At 39.9% G+C, this 15,521-nt stretch overlaps 1 protein-coding gene across 1 annotated transcript in view; it reads right to left on the minus strand.

The window, feature by feature from the left end:
* LOC307238325 (calsyntenin-2-like) overlaps nt 1–15,521 on the minus strand; it is a gene marked incomplete at both ends in the record, with an annotated part of 139,051 nt that overhangs the window by 38,256 nt on the left and 85,274 nt on the right. The window contains 2 exons of the mRNA XM_080011257.1: nt 4,781–5,038; nt 6,246–6,431. Of these exons, the coding sequence (XP_079867383.1) occupies nt 4,781–5,038; nt 6,246–6,431 (444 nt within the window). The remainder of the gene's footprint in view (nt 1–4,780; nt 5,039–6,245; nt 6,432–15,521) is intronic.

The following is a 15,521-nucleotide window of genomic DNA, read 5'->3' on the forward strand; positions in this document are numbered from 1 at the left end:
CAGCTTTTTCATTACCTACATCTGTGAAAAAAAAATATATATTTTTTTCCCCACGGGATCAATGAAGCAACATCTAATTACTGAGGTCCACCTGATCACATCCTAGACTGCACTCAACACTGATTTACTCCTTTTGCACCTCCTTTAAGAACTTACTAGCAGATCAACGGGAACATGTTGTAGGTTATTTTTGGCCTTTTAATCCTTATTGCATTAACATTTCACATAAAAAAGCTCTAGTGATAGCTAATGCTTTATTTTAGGGGTAGAAGGGTGAAGCTCCAGAAAGGATTCAAACAGGATCACGAAGAACAAGCCTTAACAAGGTGTCAGCCTTTGGCCAAGAGAGGGCCTAGGAGTAGGACCTTGGTCATACTCAAGTTTGAAGAAAGTACAACAATAGTACATGGGAGATATTTGGTACATTGGAGGTACTTTGCTGTTCGATATCCAATTTGATGCCTAAATAAGGAAGAAGCCCTCTTTTCCTCTTTTGATTTGGTTAATTTTGCTGCGTTTACTTTTGGTCAATTGAGTATTATGGCGGGAAACCCTGGAGGATCGGTGGAGAACTGAGACTTTTTTTTGTTTGCGTATCGACTATTGGTTTTACCGCGTGAATGAACCGCCCGTTCTTACCGTTGAGGGTACAGCGATTCTGAACTTATCCAGCGAGCCGTGCGGAATCATTGGGTTTCTTTTCCAGCTGCTTTCTCTCCCCTGTGCTAAAATGTGTTCATTAATTATATTCTTGATTTGTGCACTAATCCTCGTCTAGCTTGCTGGTTTAATTTTCAAACAAGACTGTCCAAATATTATTTGGCAACTTACACAAATGAAGATTTATTTTTAATATATTCTTTCCTGCATTGAAAAGAGCTGTTTGTCAGGCAATAAATAATCCCTGGGGGAAGAAAGAAACAGTAAAAGACAGATCTTTCATTATAAGCTATATAATGGAAATCCTAAAGATAGGTTGTCCTTTATATTTTAATGTTAGCACTTCTTTGATGTAAGGAAGACATCAGCAGAAAAAATGCCCTCGCAGCAATGTAATCAAGTTGAAGACTACATGCACAGCGGAAAATTTGCATATAAACCACTGTTCTGAATAACAGCAATACATGTAGAAATGTTTGTTTGCCGATGTCAAAACATCAGCAGAGATTTTTACTCGAAAAGCTTATTGTCAAACTAGGCCATAAAAGGAAATATAACCCAGGTCACTAATGCATTGTAATGAATGAACGAAAATGTAAACAATTTGAGGATATAAGCTCCCGTGGTTGAGATCTTGCGCTGGCCGATCAGTGGCATCTGTGGTGAATGCAGCAGCAGGTTCACATCAGTCAGATGATGGTGCTACTGCAGGGAGGAGAGCTGCTGCACGGCAGTACAAGAAAAGTTTGGTTTAACAGCTGCATTTAATCTAAAAACTTCCGAACTTGAGGTGTAACGGGTGGTGCTTTGTTGCTGACTTGAAGATGTCCACCAAGTCGCTGAAAACCCGTTGAATCAAAACTCTGAATGCCGAACTGGTGAGTCACAGCGGGAGCCGCTAATGTCGGGGTTAACATGATGCTATGCCACTGATTGGTAATGGAAAAATTTGTAATTTAGCATCTCATGTTAACTGTTAATTCCCGTGGTCTTTTGTATGTTACCCTTACATGTTCATTGAATGAGCTGTTGTTAATCAGACGGCCGTAAGGGTCCTAATAATTTTGTAGTGTTTATAGAGTTTTGAATACGTTGAAAGCCGCTCAGTGTGTTTGGTGTCTTGTTAAGCAACAACTGCTAAATATGCAGAGTGGAGCTGAACACAGTACTGGGAATTGTTATTTCACTTCACTGAAGGTTTACAGTATTTACATTTCATCTCATATGTAAGTTCTGTCACATTAAAGGGACAGTATGAACGTAATGTAACTTCTGTTTATAGTAATGGTACAGTATGAATGTACTTCCAAGTGGAAAAATAACAGTGTTTAATATTCATAATATTTAATTGAAGTTTATTATTGTACTTTTGTATTTAGAATTTATGCAGGAGAAGTTAATGGTTGTTAAAAGACAGTTCCGGCCTTATTTGCCTGAACGGGCCAGGTTGTCTGACTACGACGAAGTGAGTGAAGAAACTAATGCTTGAACTTGATGGTGAGCTATTCCAACTGATGAGCTTGGAGCCTCAGGATCTGAGGATCCCACTCAGCAACAATCATCATATTCCCGCCCGTGCGGTCGGATAAACCGCAGCAGAGACTCACTCCACCAAATCATATCCCGCAGTTCACAAAAAAAACACTTTGCCCAGCATATCCCTTCCCTAATGACTTTGACTTGGTCTTGGGATACTTAAACTTTCCCTCTGCTGGTAACAGAAAAGTGAAGATCAAGAACTGAAGATAAATTGTGTGTAGTGAAGGGGTCAGACTTGTACCTGTTGCACAGTGCTGTGGTTTTGGTGGTTTGGTGTTTTTTACAGGTTTAAATTATGGTTGGTTGGTTGATCTGTTAAAGGTGATATTGGTGATTTATTTGTGATAAAGGTAAATAACTTCATAAAGAAAATGAATATATCCTGATATTTATCCTGTAAAGAAAGTAGATCCAACTTAGTAAAAAAAGTGCACTTAACTGTAGAATATAAATCCTCTGGCTTGAGAACAACCATAAACTCAGGCACTTTGTGAAGTGAAATAAGGTTGAAATTTAAATGGCCATACTGTTCTTTTGTTCTAATACAAGATATCTTTTCCTGACAATTACAGTCTCCTGAGTCATCCTTGAATGTTGTCATCACTGTAATAACGCCTCCTTACTCGCTATCCAGAATCTTCTGAACAATCTAGTCCGCACTTTTATCTATCATACTTTCTGGAAATACATATAGTGAGGAGATGCTACAGAAACACTCCTTTATTATTATAGATCGGTGTCATTTATAAAATGTCAGGCCACTGATTCTGCTGAGTTCTATATTAGAGTGTAAAAATGGGCAAGACATTGAGGAGACCGAAACACAACAGTAGAAAACAACACAAAACACGAAAAAAAACAAAAACATTTTGAGTTATGGATGTAAAGAAGCAAAGCGCCAATTGTGTTATCACCAGGTTTGGAAGTATATACTCCTTAGAATTGTTACACTGCATTATAAAATCCTCGATTCTGATTGGTCAATAGCAGCAATAAGGGGTCAGTTAATACTGAATAGTGACCACTGTCAGTTGATAGGCACCGCCACAGGCAACCACATCCCTCGTTTCATCCTACATGCAAAAGCTTACACTACCTAGCTGTGACATCTTGAGAACAACCAGCTATAAAGAAAGACTTTAGGAGATGAATGCAGATGTGTCCAATTTCACATCGATAACAGTAAATAGGTTGGTCATAGCCCGTCATTAGCATAACATACGGCAGTTTAGGTGGTACAGTGGCACCTCAGCCAGTGAGTCCCGAAAAGATCAAAAAGCGACTACAGAATTAATCCAAACAGCTCTTTTGAATAAAAATGCTTGCACAGTGAGTCCAAAAGAACGGTATTGAAATTATTATTCAGCGCCTGTCTTCAGCTTTTTCCCCTCAAAACTTGCACACTTGCATGCGACAACATAAACGCCACAATAACCACAGTCAATTTGCTTGAACCCGTGTACTGAATCTTTCATTGTTTGGGGGGGAAAAAAAATCATTACTTGAGATGGAACGGCTCGGCCAGGCTCTCTAAGCCATTAGGCGGACAAACCTCACAGTAGATTTGACATTCGGGTGAATAGAGAGCACAGCTTACTTTTTCGGGGGCCAATCTTCCATCAACAAGGGCAAGGTAACAAAGCAATGAAGTCAGACGTGCAGCTTGTGAACAGGCAAGGCAGGCAACTGCTTGGGGCCGCATGCCATTAGGGGGCCCCCGAGGGTTGGCAAATTTTACTCCCATAGCAATGTCTCAAAATGTGGCAACCGCAGTGACCGCCACCCTCACCCCCTTAAACAAACAATGGACGATTTTCAACGACATTTCAGTCGGGAACCTCCCTAAGGGGCCCCATGAACTTGCATTATGGATTCCTGTAACATTCTCGAAGTTTGACCAGAAAGTCAATGAAGGAAAATGAAGTGGAGTAATCCATCTGCGAGTGAAAAAAGAGGATGAGTAAAAATGAAAGCAAGACAGTGGTAAGTAGGGGTGTATCCAGAGAGAGAGAGAGAGAGAGAGAGAGAGAGAGAGAGAGAGAGGTGGAAATATTTCCTAATTATATGCCAATAATAAATCATTTTTATGCTTTGAATTAATCAGAGCTTTATGTTGATGGGAATTGGCCTTATAATGTGGGTTATGTGCAATTTGACAACATTGAAGTCATTTATTTATTTATTTAGGTTTTTATTGTTCTTCATATTTATATTTTGAAAATTCTGCGAATGTGAACTTTTGAGATAAAAAAAAATTGTTTTGATTTCAATTTTCATTACCTTAACTTTATTTCCGTGTAAAAAATAAAAACAATCAGGCCAGAAGTAAAAATGAATAAATAAATCAGGGGTTGGATCTATCACACTGCTGATTTGGGATTGCTCATCAATGATTTACTCGGTCCATATCCTTGTAAATGTGCCCACCACTAATACACACTTGCATACTTTTACTTCAGTAGAATGTCGGAGTACTTTTCCACTGCTGGTGTTTTCACCTCTGTCTTATCATTTCATTTGATGGAATAATAAAAAATAAAATGATCATTTTGACTGATAACTACATCTTTCTCCTCCTCACCGGTCTTGTCGGAGTTACAGAGCAGCGTCTCCTTCTCCCCCCGGAGCCCCGGACTTGGCCCGTGCTTCATCCACGTGGCCACGGTGAACTGGTCCGTCAGGTTCTGTGGCACCACGCGGTCCGGGACGTTGGCCGCCTGGCGGCCGTCGAAGCGGTAGATGAGGTCGCTGTCCCGCCCGCTGTCCGTCAGCAGAGACGCTGTCCAGTTGGTGGACGGGCTCGGGGTCGGGAGGAGGTCGGTGCTGCCCGACGCTGCACCTGCACGGGCCGACCGGAAAAAGAGAGGAAAACAATTAGGCGGTGGCATTGAGGAGAATAATTAACTTTTTTCTCTAATTCACAGCCTGACTGGGAACCCACTGAGCCTGCAGATTTAATTATTTGTATTATTCCACCGGCTAAACGGTTATATCTCAGGCCTGGACTGGCGAGTCTTTTTATTACTTGGGTCCAAAAATGTTTGGTTCGAATTTGGCCACAGGCGGAGCTATAATAAGCAGTCAAACTTGAAAACATAATTCCAATGCCATGCCAGGCCAGTATTCCGAAAACACAATAGTCCGGAAAATGTACTGGTCATGCACGACACCCTAACCCTAACAATAAACTTAATCATCTTGCTTATTCCAATACTTAACCATCTCTAACATTATACCAAAACGTAACTATCTCTGACCCGACTTTTTTCAGACTATTGGGGTTTCGGAATAATGACGACCTGAAGACCTGAAACTTGGTGTAATTTCTCATGCTGAACAAATTTGCCTCAAGAACATAATGTCTGCCTGGATAGATAGTCCGCCTACTTTATAATTATGGAAAAGCACTGAAAATCTTCTTATGAACGATATAGCCAAATTCACCAAAAAGCTAAGGAATTGACTAAATAATGTCTGAGATATTACCCAATTAGATTAATTTCATGTTGCAATATCTAATATATCACAAGTCCACCGGCTAAAAAAAACAAAGACACTGTATGAGTTTCAATTTATGCTAGGCTAAAGCTAATGGTGGAAGTTATGTTCAAACAGTGTCTTCACCTCAACCACAATTCCTATTCATGATAACATTTTTGTGGAGGCTTATCACATGTGTGCTAACTCCTTTTGAGAAAGTTAAGTTGACTGAGGGAAAGATGGCTACCAATGGAAGCACATGAATCCTGTGCAGAAAAGCAATAATAAGCGCACGCGGGGTTTGCAAAGGTAGCACACCATAAAATTAGAAGTGGAACTCAACACAGAAAATGGACAAGTTAATGTGTCGCAGAGGTTAAAACACCAAAAAGTAATTTCTACTTTAAATTAAAATGTGCCTTGTCTTTCCTTCCTCTTGCCACTCTTTGCTTTCTTTGTTAATTTTCTTGCTCTCTCTCCTCTGTCATTGATTGCTTTCTTTCTCCTGCCTTTTATTAGTTTTGGTACTCTTTCTCTCGCTCTCTCTCTCTCTCTCTCTCTCTCACCGCAGAGTTTCTGCAGGGACTTTTCGGAGTAGGTCTCCCGGTCGCAGCCCTTCCCGATGTGATTGGTTTGCAGCTCCACCATGGCCCTCACGCCCGACAGGGGCCCGCCGCACGTCTCCAGGTGCATCTTGGGAAACAGCTGCTTGCTCCCGGTCCCGGGCTCGTAATCCACCCGCTTGTTCCACCCTGGTGGCGACACACATCCAGTCGCCATGTACATGAGTTGAAAAGGCGTGTTAGTCTTTTTTCTTTTCTTTCCTTTTAATTTCATCAACCGAACGGTTTCATTCTCTAGCGTACGTGATAGGATTAGGATTAAAGTTATGAAGAGATTTGTATGACACTGTAATCCGCGACTCTTGCTAAACCTCATTCCAGGATTTTTTACGTGAATTCTGTAGATATGTGAGTAGAATTCGCTGGAGTTTTCTTGCAGCGCAGAAAACGAACAGAGGATAAACCATTTGATTGAAGTACTTGAAAAGTTTTTGTGGTGTTGACTCTACAAAACAAATACTGTATGTTATGCGGACAACATTTTTTTTTTTTTGGTACCTCCAATTTCAATGTTAAACCTCTTAAGGAGGACGGGAATACAGAGCCCGGCGGGGCGGTCACATCCAAGTGAAATGCCCGCGATTGAGAGTAAAGTCTAGTCAGCTGCGTTCCTGAGTTACATTATTACAAAGTTTAATCTGCGTCTGAAGACACGGAAGCAAGTCATCAGATAGCTGGCTGGCACATCAAGAATCCAACCTGCAACACAATACAACTCCCACCGCCGCAGCTGCAGAGCACAAGGTAATGTGCTTGGTTAAAATAACTGATAAATACCAATAGATTAATAAAAGAGAATGGAAATGGGGGAGAAACTGAGAAGTGTAGAAGAGAAGTAGTATAGATCACCTGTCGTCAATGTGAGAATGTAGCATATTGCAGAGCAAAAATTCAACTTAATTTAGATTCACTGAACATAATAGTTTGTTTTTAATTAAGCATAGTTATGATAATAATAAGAATAATAAATATAGCTGCAGGCAGCAATACACAGGGTGCAGTTTCCAGATTCCTGGGTTCTCTGAAATGCTGCACGATTTTCATGCAGGCTGGTTGCTCATCACGTTTCTTCAGCACTTTTTTTTTTTTTATATTGTGACTGACCTTGACAATTGGATTTTTGGACAATGGCGTCTTTATTGTCTTAGATTTTCAGTTTTTTAGATTGTTTGTCTATGTTGTAATGCAGATAACATTTATGCAACTTTAACATTAATTTGCAATTTGAAATAGTATGGAATAATTACTCAAGATCACAAACACTGTCTAGCATTTCATTATAGTTTGTTAATACAAACATTTATACATGACAATTATAACCAAGAAAAGCATTGCATCTTTTATTTGAAATTATACGCTGTAATTGTTGTTACTTACCTTGCTGCATTGAAATACATCTGGAGTTTCTGTGACAGTACATGTTGTGTGTCGTATACATCAGTTATGACTGAATTATGTATTTACGTCAATTTACGATAGCAGTCTAATTGATGTATTTCTTTAGTAAAGTTCCAGTCAGTTTTTTAATGGATTACTTTTTCAGTAAGTTCCGTTTCCATGAAATAGGACAAACATTGCGATATTTCTGTGGGTAACTTCCATTGCACTTCTTCTACATGTCCGACGGCACCTTGTATTTTGAACTCATCATTGAGTCGCGCAATACAGTGTTTTCGAGGGACGCTCAGATGACATTTCAAGGATTATTCTTTTTTTCATGAATCCGGCAGAGTAATGTGGGCCAACGATTTAAAATATCAATCAAACCGTTCTACTGACATCTACCAGGTAAGAAGCTTTATAAATATACATGTAAATTGATAAGTTTGGTCATTTCTAAAGGCTACAAAGTCACCCATTCCACGCCGCACACTGGACATTCTCAAGCGGAATTTGTACATTAATATGACGTCATAAAGCTGTACTGTAAATCTCATCTTGTTCAATTTCGAACAAGATGACTGAATATTTCGGGTCAAAGTTGATCGACAACCTAACTGTGTTTCTAGCTAACGCGAAAGTATGTTCCAGATAGTTTTAGCCGGGTCGGACATATTTTGGACTGGCGTACTGGCACGTCGGTCTTAATATCGCTCAATTTTTGGTCGGTTTTTCGCTAATATCTGATCCGTGTGTGGATCAATTTGTATGAAACTTCAACCATGAGCTGTTTGTGACAGTGCGGTTCAAAAAAAGACATAACCATGTTTGTGTGTTATGCCGAAGTTGGTTTTCTAGATAGTTTGAGGCTTCAAAATTCCGAGAATTTTCGGTTCTTATTATTAACCCTAATAATAATAATAATGATGATAATATTACAGCTAAATTATATATAATATTATTATTATTGTAATTGTAATAATAATATTGATGGTGATACAAATATTCTTCTTCTTCTTCCTCTTCTTAGCAATAGAAGCAGTAGTTTCTTATTATTTTTGTTTGTGCCCCAATCCCCAAGCCTTGCCATTGTTTAGTGCCTTAATGATCATGAGGAACACACACACACACACACACACACACACACACACACGCTCTACAATGTTCCCTCTGTTTAACACGTCATGCTAGCTCTCTCTCCCAGAGTCCGCTACCTTAAACAAATATCAATGAATTCAATAACTTGTTCTGTTTTTTAGGAAAACCTCGACGTATATGTCAAGTAGGAGCAACACTGGTTACTCATCAGCAATGGAAGGTCTCATAGAGCTCAACAGTGAGTTTCCGGAAGTGAAAATACCATTCATATTCTGAATGTCTTGAACTTGAACTTGATTATCAGCCATAATGTTGTAACCATCCAAGGTAGACTTACCATGATTTATGAGAGTGTGAAATGGTGGTATATGCTCCTGTAGAAGCCATAAGTCCATGGCCAGCTCGAGCCTTTTTGGAGTCCTAGGCGAAATTTGTACAATGTGCCCCCTCCTAGGCCCCGCACCGTGCACACGGCACAAAATTCCTTACAGGTGCATCCACCCTCCCATGCACAGTGCATACCTCACTGCCCAAATTCCACAACCTGCCCTCCGATTGCTGCCACGTCACCTCAATCCAACTCAACCTCATTGACAAAACATTAGTTAGGGGGTCTCAGTTCTTTCTTATTTTTATTTTTTTACCTTGTTTGCTATCCATTTTTAATTTTGACGACACATACCTATCAATTTTACGCAATCTTTTCTTTCTTTTTTGGTCTGTATTAAATACCAGACAGGTATGATTCTATATCTCTATTCTCGCCCAACCTTAGACCATTCAGAGAAAAAGTGAACCCAGTATCGCGCTTTTTTTGTGTGCTCGTCAGAACTCAATTTAAACCCACATATTTAACATTTTAATACATACATGAGACCCCTGTGGGCCTTTCAAATCTATTTCAGATATTTTACATGAATGAAATGACTCTGAATTCACCCTAATGGATAATCTAAATTGGGACTGGCTTTCAGGGACCTCTTTCAGGGACTGTGGGACTCCTTGAATCTTGTGCAACTCATTAACAACAAGGCCAAATCCTAAAGCACAAAATAAATCTACCGTACTTGATTTAATTATAACGAATACTCATAATCATAATCTCATAAATACAACTCAACTGGCATATTTTGCAATGTTGTCAGTGATCATTGTGCAATTGCTTGTGTGAGAGATACAAAAATCCACAAGGTAAAACTATTTTTCGTTTTTGAAACATATTTTAAAAGCTTTGAAGAGCATGATTTGTACTGCAGTGATCTTAGCAGAGCTGATTCCGGATATTGAACTGGCATGGGAATATTTTCATTCAATTTTCCTGTCTATCTCTAATAAACATGTTCCCATTAAGAAGTTTGGGATCAGCGGTAGGGAAAATCCCTGGTTCTCAGACAGTCTTTCAGAGCTAATTCGCTTAATAATTAACTCTTGGGCCCAAGCTAGATTTTCAAACTTTCCTGCTGATTGGACGACGTTTGGAATCCTAAGTAATAAGTGCATCTTAATGATCAGAAAATCCAGATCCGAGTTTTTTAGTCCGAACGAGTCAGTTACAGAGAACGCCTCAGAATTCTGGAAATTAATTAAATCCTTGTTAGGTACACATGTTGCTTCAAGCCTCCCTCCCTTCACTCACTCCACTTTATCCATGCTGGGCCTGTATTTGACAGCTCAAATGTAAATACATCTGCCCCACGTTCTGCCACTACTGCAACTGATGGAAATTTGGATATGTTTGATTTTAAAACCATTTCAGTTGCTAAAGTTTGTAAAGCTCTAAAATAAATTGACCATAAAAAGTCTGCAGGGTGCAGACAATCTGGATCCTCATCTCTTGAAGGTGTTGGCAGATATTTTTGTTGAGCCCATTACTCGTTTTTAATTTGAGTCTTCTGTCCTACTCAACACCAAAAATTGGAAAGCTGCCTAAGTTCTCTGATTACTAAAAAGTGGAGACCCCTCAGAGTTCCACAACTACCGTTCGATTTCCAAAATCTTAGTCCTGGCTAAGATCCTTGAATCCCAGGTAAATTACAGTCACAGTGTACGGTTAAAATCAATTTTAGTTGATAATAACATTTTAAACCGTTTCAATTTGGTTTTAGAACTGGCCACAGTACCATTACTGCTGCTATGGTTGTGACTAATTGCTGCCTTATTTGTGGATCTATCTAAGGCTTTGATTCAGTGGACCACAAGTTGCTGCCGAACAAACTTAGGAATGCTGGTTTTGGTCATCAGATGTTGCCTGTTAAATAATTCAGAAATTATTTTGTGGATCGAACTCAGTGTGTTCATGCAGAGGGCCACAAATCTGATTTTCAGATAACTGCAGGTGTCCACCAGGGTTCCATTTGGGACCTATTTTGTTCTCTATTTTTATAAATGACATGTGTAAGGACTTTCAAGCAAAAGTACACTTCTATGCCAATGCAGAGTCATCTATACACAGGCTCTCTCCACAGTACAGGCAGTGCAAGAGCTTCAGACTGCATTTCAATAATTATAAATTGCTTTGCTGAGTTTAAAATTGGTTCTAAATCCTCATAAAAAAAAAGTTCATGGTCTTCTCAAAAGCTCACTTACAATTGCTTGATAATTTTTGCATTTTGAGGTCCGATGGTAAATCCATTGAAAGGGTGCCCGCGTACAAGTACTTGGGGATATGGATAGACAACAAGCGTATGTATATATATATATATATATATATATATATATATATATATATATATATATAATATATATATATCAAGCTTTTATTTAATGTACATATTGCTAATAGTTAGTAGACTCAAAGTGAAGACTGGCTTTTATTTTACAAATAAATGCAAAGAAAAATCTTGTGGAAGCTACTTTTCTGTCTGTGAATGATTGTGGTGACATATTTTATATGCATGCAGCCTACTCTATTTTATGGAGCCTTGATCATTGCACAGTACCATGTATCTCTACGTTTCATTACAATTGCAAATTCCCTTACTCACCATTGCATTCTTTAGGATCTGATGGGTTGGACATCACTGGCCACTCGCTGACAATAGCGCTGGTATATTAATATATTTATACATATATATGATTACATTTTATTTATATATATTATTATATTTTATTTTTATCTATAAAACGATACTGGGTTATCTTCTAGCTTACCTCTGTACCCTTCTCTGGCTCAGCTTTGGTAGTTCCCAGCTTTTGACTGATCTGGGAAAAACTGCATTTTCCTACTATGCACCTTGGGCATGGAAAACTCTACAAAAAGATCTAAAACTAATCACATTTATATCCATTGATGAATTTAAGGGCATCATAAAGACTGTGGTGATGGAGGCATCTGGTTGCTTTTCTTTAGAGGCCACTATGTTTAAATAGCTGTTTTTCTGTTTTATTGTGGATTTTGGATTATGTTGCATTTAGAATATGTTGTGATTTTGTACAGCTGATACCTTGGCTAGGTCTCTCTTGTAAAATAGATCAATGGGATGATCTCAATGGGACTTCCTGGTAAAATAAAGGTAAAATAATAATAATTAACAGTATAAACACTACAATAATGACAAAGGTTACATTTAAGGAGAAGACTGTTCGGTTGGAAATCTTGGAAAGGTATCATGTACAATGGTTTGTGGAAAGTAGTTCCTTCACTCGTAAATAATTATGTATACAGTTTTGTATCACAACTTGAGTTGCCATGTGTTGTTCTGTCACTTATGGTGTTTATTTCTCCTGCCATTTCAGATTCAGTCTTCCCTAGAGTTCTGCCCCTCCCAATCCACTTCCCCCCTAGTCAACACTGTGACATCATAGCATTGTGACAACATGTCTGTCTAGGCCTGACTGTATATGCTGGTCCTGTTAGCTCTTGCGGTGTCTGATTGTCCTCTATCTTCCACACAGCTTTCCAGTGTCCTTTTCTACCTGGTCCTGACCGTGTTCTGTATTCTGGACTTACCCCTTCGCCTGCCCCTTTGGGATTGTTAACTGTACAGACTGTTTTCCTGCGTTGACCTCCTCGCCTGTCTTTTTCCCTGTCTTCTGTCTGAGAACCACTAAAGAACTGTTAGGTCTACTTGCTTGTATCTGTGGTCATGCTGTTGGGTTCAGTTTGGTCTCGGCTGTTACAGTCTTGTCACTGTCTGTCTGTCTGCCTGTCTGTCTGAGTTACTGGTGTTGTGGCTGCTGCTAACCTTATACCTTAACTTAGCCCTCGCTTACCTTATAGCTCAAATTAAACATCTCTAACCTTATACCCTAACTTAAACATCTCTAACCTTATACCTCAACTTAACCGTCTCTAACCTGAGTGACTTCTCCGGTTCTCCAGAGCTACCACTTCCGGTTCCAGTGACGTCTTCACGTGTGTGTTGCTGTTGTCTTTTTTGCTGTTGTTTTTTGTTGTTGTTGCTGCTGGAGTTGATGTTGCTGCTGTTTTTGTTGTTGTATTGTGGCTGCTGCTGCTATTTCTGTTGCTGTTGTTGTTTCTGTTGTGACATTACAATGAGAGGATCATAAGAAGGGTGTGTTTTCAGAGAGAGAGTCAAAAGGATCTCCCTCCCGAGGTCTGAATGAAAACTTGACCCGTAATTTAGGGAGCTAATTAAAGGACTAGATTAAAATGAGATGGTGCACACATTTGAAATTTCCGTTTCCGGTGAGGGCTACCACTTCCGGTTCCGGTGACGTCTTTGCTGTGCGTTGCTCTGTTGAGATGAGATGGTACACGCTGTTGACTCAATACAGATGAGGAGATTTCCGCTGAGAGCTACCACTTCTGGTTGCGGTGACGTCTTCACTGTTGCTGTTGCTGTTGCTGCTACTGTTGCTGCTGCTGTTGCTGCTGTTTTTGTTGCTGCAATTGTCTGCTGCTGGTATTGGTAAACATTTCTAACCTTATACCTCAACTTAACCATCTCTAACCTGAGTGACTTTTCCAGTTCCGGTGAGAGCTACCACTTCTGGTTCCAGTGACGTCTTTGCGTGTGTGTTTGTTTCTGTGGCTGCTGCTGCTATTGTTGCTGCTCTTGTTGTTTTCTGTTGCTGCTGCTGTTGCTGTTGTTGCCAATGTGGTTGGAGTCACTTTTATTGTTGTTTTTGTTATCTTTATTGTCGCTGTTGATTTTGTTGTTGCTGTTGTTTCAGGGGCATTCTTTTGTAACGACCAGCTGACAACTACGTTCTTTCTTTCTTTTTTGTATTCCATTGTAAAGCGCATTGTGTTGCCCTAGTATGAAATGCGCTTTATAAATAAAGTGTGACTTGACTTGACTTGTACCTTTGCCCTTTTTTCCCGTTTTCCAATAATTCTTTGCTTCTAATCAAATGTTTTATGTTCACGATTCATCTCGTAGTTGGTTGGCTTGGTTCCATGCTTAAAACTCTTCATAGAAGGATTTTCTGAAAGTGAGTGAATGAATGGGAAATTCATTTCTGGAAATTGAGCCGCTCTAAAAGTGGACAGTCACTGTTGAGCTCTATATTATCTTTTAGAGTTATCAAAGCAATAAAATGTAGTAATGGGGCGAGGGAGAAAGCGAGGGATTGTGATATAGGTGTAATATGAGGCTAACCCTAAAAGCAGCGGACTGGAGGGGCACTGCTGACCTTCATATGGGCAGTAAAGAAGCTTTTGATGACGTCTGAATGCATCATTGGATTATGTATTATTCATGGTTAAGAGATGCAAGGGGGTTAATGGTTTCCCTAAAAGATAATTCCATATGGCCTTTTTATAGCCCAAATCATGACTTGCAATGCAACATTAATCAGGCTGTTAGCAGAATATGATAATATTGTGTTAAACTAAGTGTTTCTTTATGATTCCATGGCGATGGATTCCCCAGTTTTGTGACACCATCTTGACTTTGTGAGTAAGTGTATTTGCTAAAGATCCGAAAGATACAAGGTAAAAACTTGCCAGCCGGTCGTAGCTTGTGTCACCATGTTAATATTTTAATGTCCTTTGGCTGGCGCGCTACCTCCATCTACTCTCGGATTCCTTCCCCCTTGGGGCACACCAGGGAGACGGTCATATTTGTCCACCGAGCTCTATTTAAAGATGGCCGTCTGGCTGAGCGTTATAGATCTGATGCCTCGACTCTCTTCCATCACCCCCCTCTATATCTTTCTCTCTCTCTCTCTCTCTCTCTCTCTCTCTCTCTTGTCCCTCTCTCCCTTTTATCCCTGAACAATTGGCACTGTCTCACAGCATTCTTTTTCCTGAAACGCCATCCAGCCCCTTTCTCTCCCTTCCTTTTCTCATTCCCTCCATTTCCAAGCTCATATTTCCCTCACTAAGTGGTATCCCTTAATCATTGGCAATTTACATCAACCAAGGCCCGTTTCCAAAGTGTGCTGGCAGTATGCGTAATTTTGGTTAGACTGAAGAAACAAAGAGGCAGCTGCCACCACACTACAATAGCAGCACCCAACATTGCGGGGATGAATGAGGCAAATGGCAAACTAATGTTAATTATAAAGAAAGACTTTCACTGCTCAGAGTGACAGTCCAGGTAGCGTAGACTTTCAATAGTCTTAAGGTGCGCGGTTCCAATGTTAGAATAATTTCTTCTTTGTCATTCAAGGCATCGCCCAAATTAGTATTCTGATCTAAGGGCTCCGTGCGTACATCTGTTAAGCAAGAGCTAACAGTGACCGCCCCGCGCCCCGCCGCTCTTTATTGTCAGAACCGTGCAGGGCTGAATTCAGAAGCAGCAGCTTCCCGCAGCTTTGGCAGAGCCAGCCTGC

This window comes from Zeus faber (assembly GCF_960531495.2).
Source record: "Zeus faber genome assembly, chromosome: 12".
NCBI classification, from domain to species: Eukaryota; Metazoa; Chordata; class Actinopteri; order Zeiformes; family Zeidae; genus Zeus; species Zeus faber.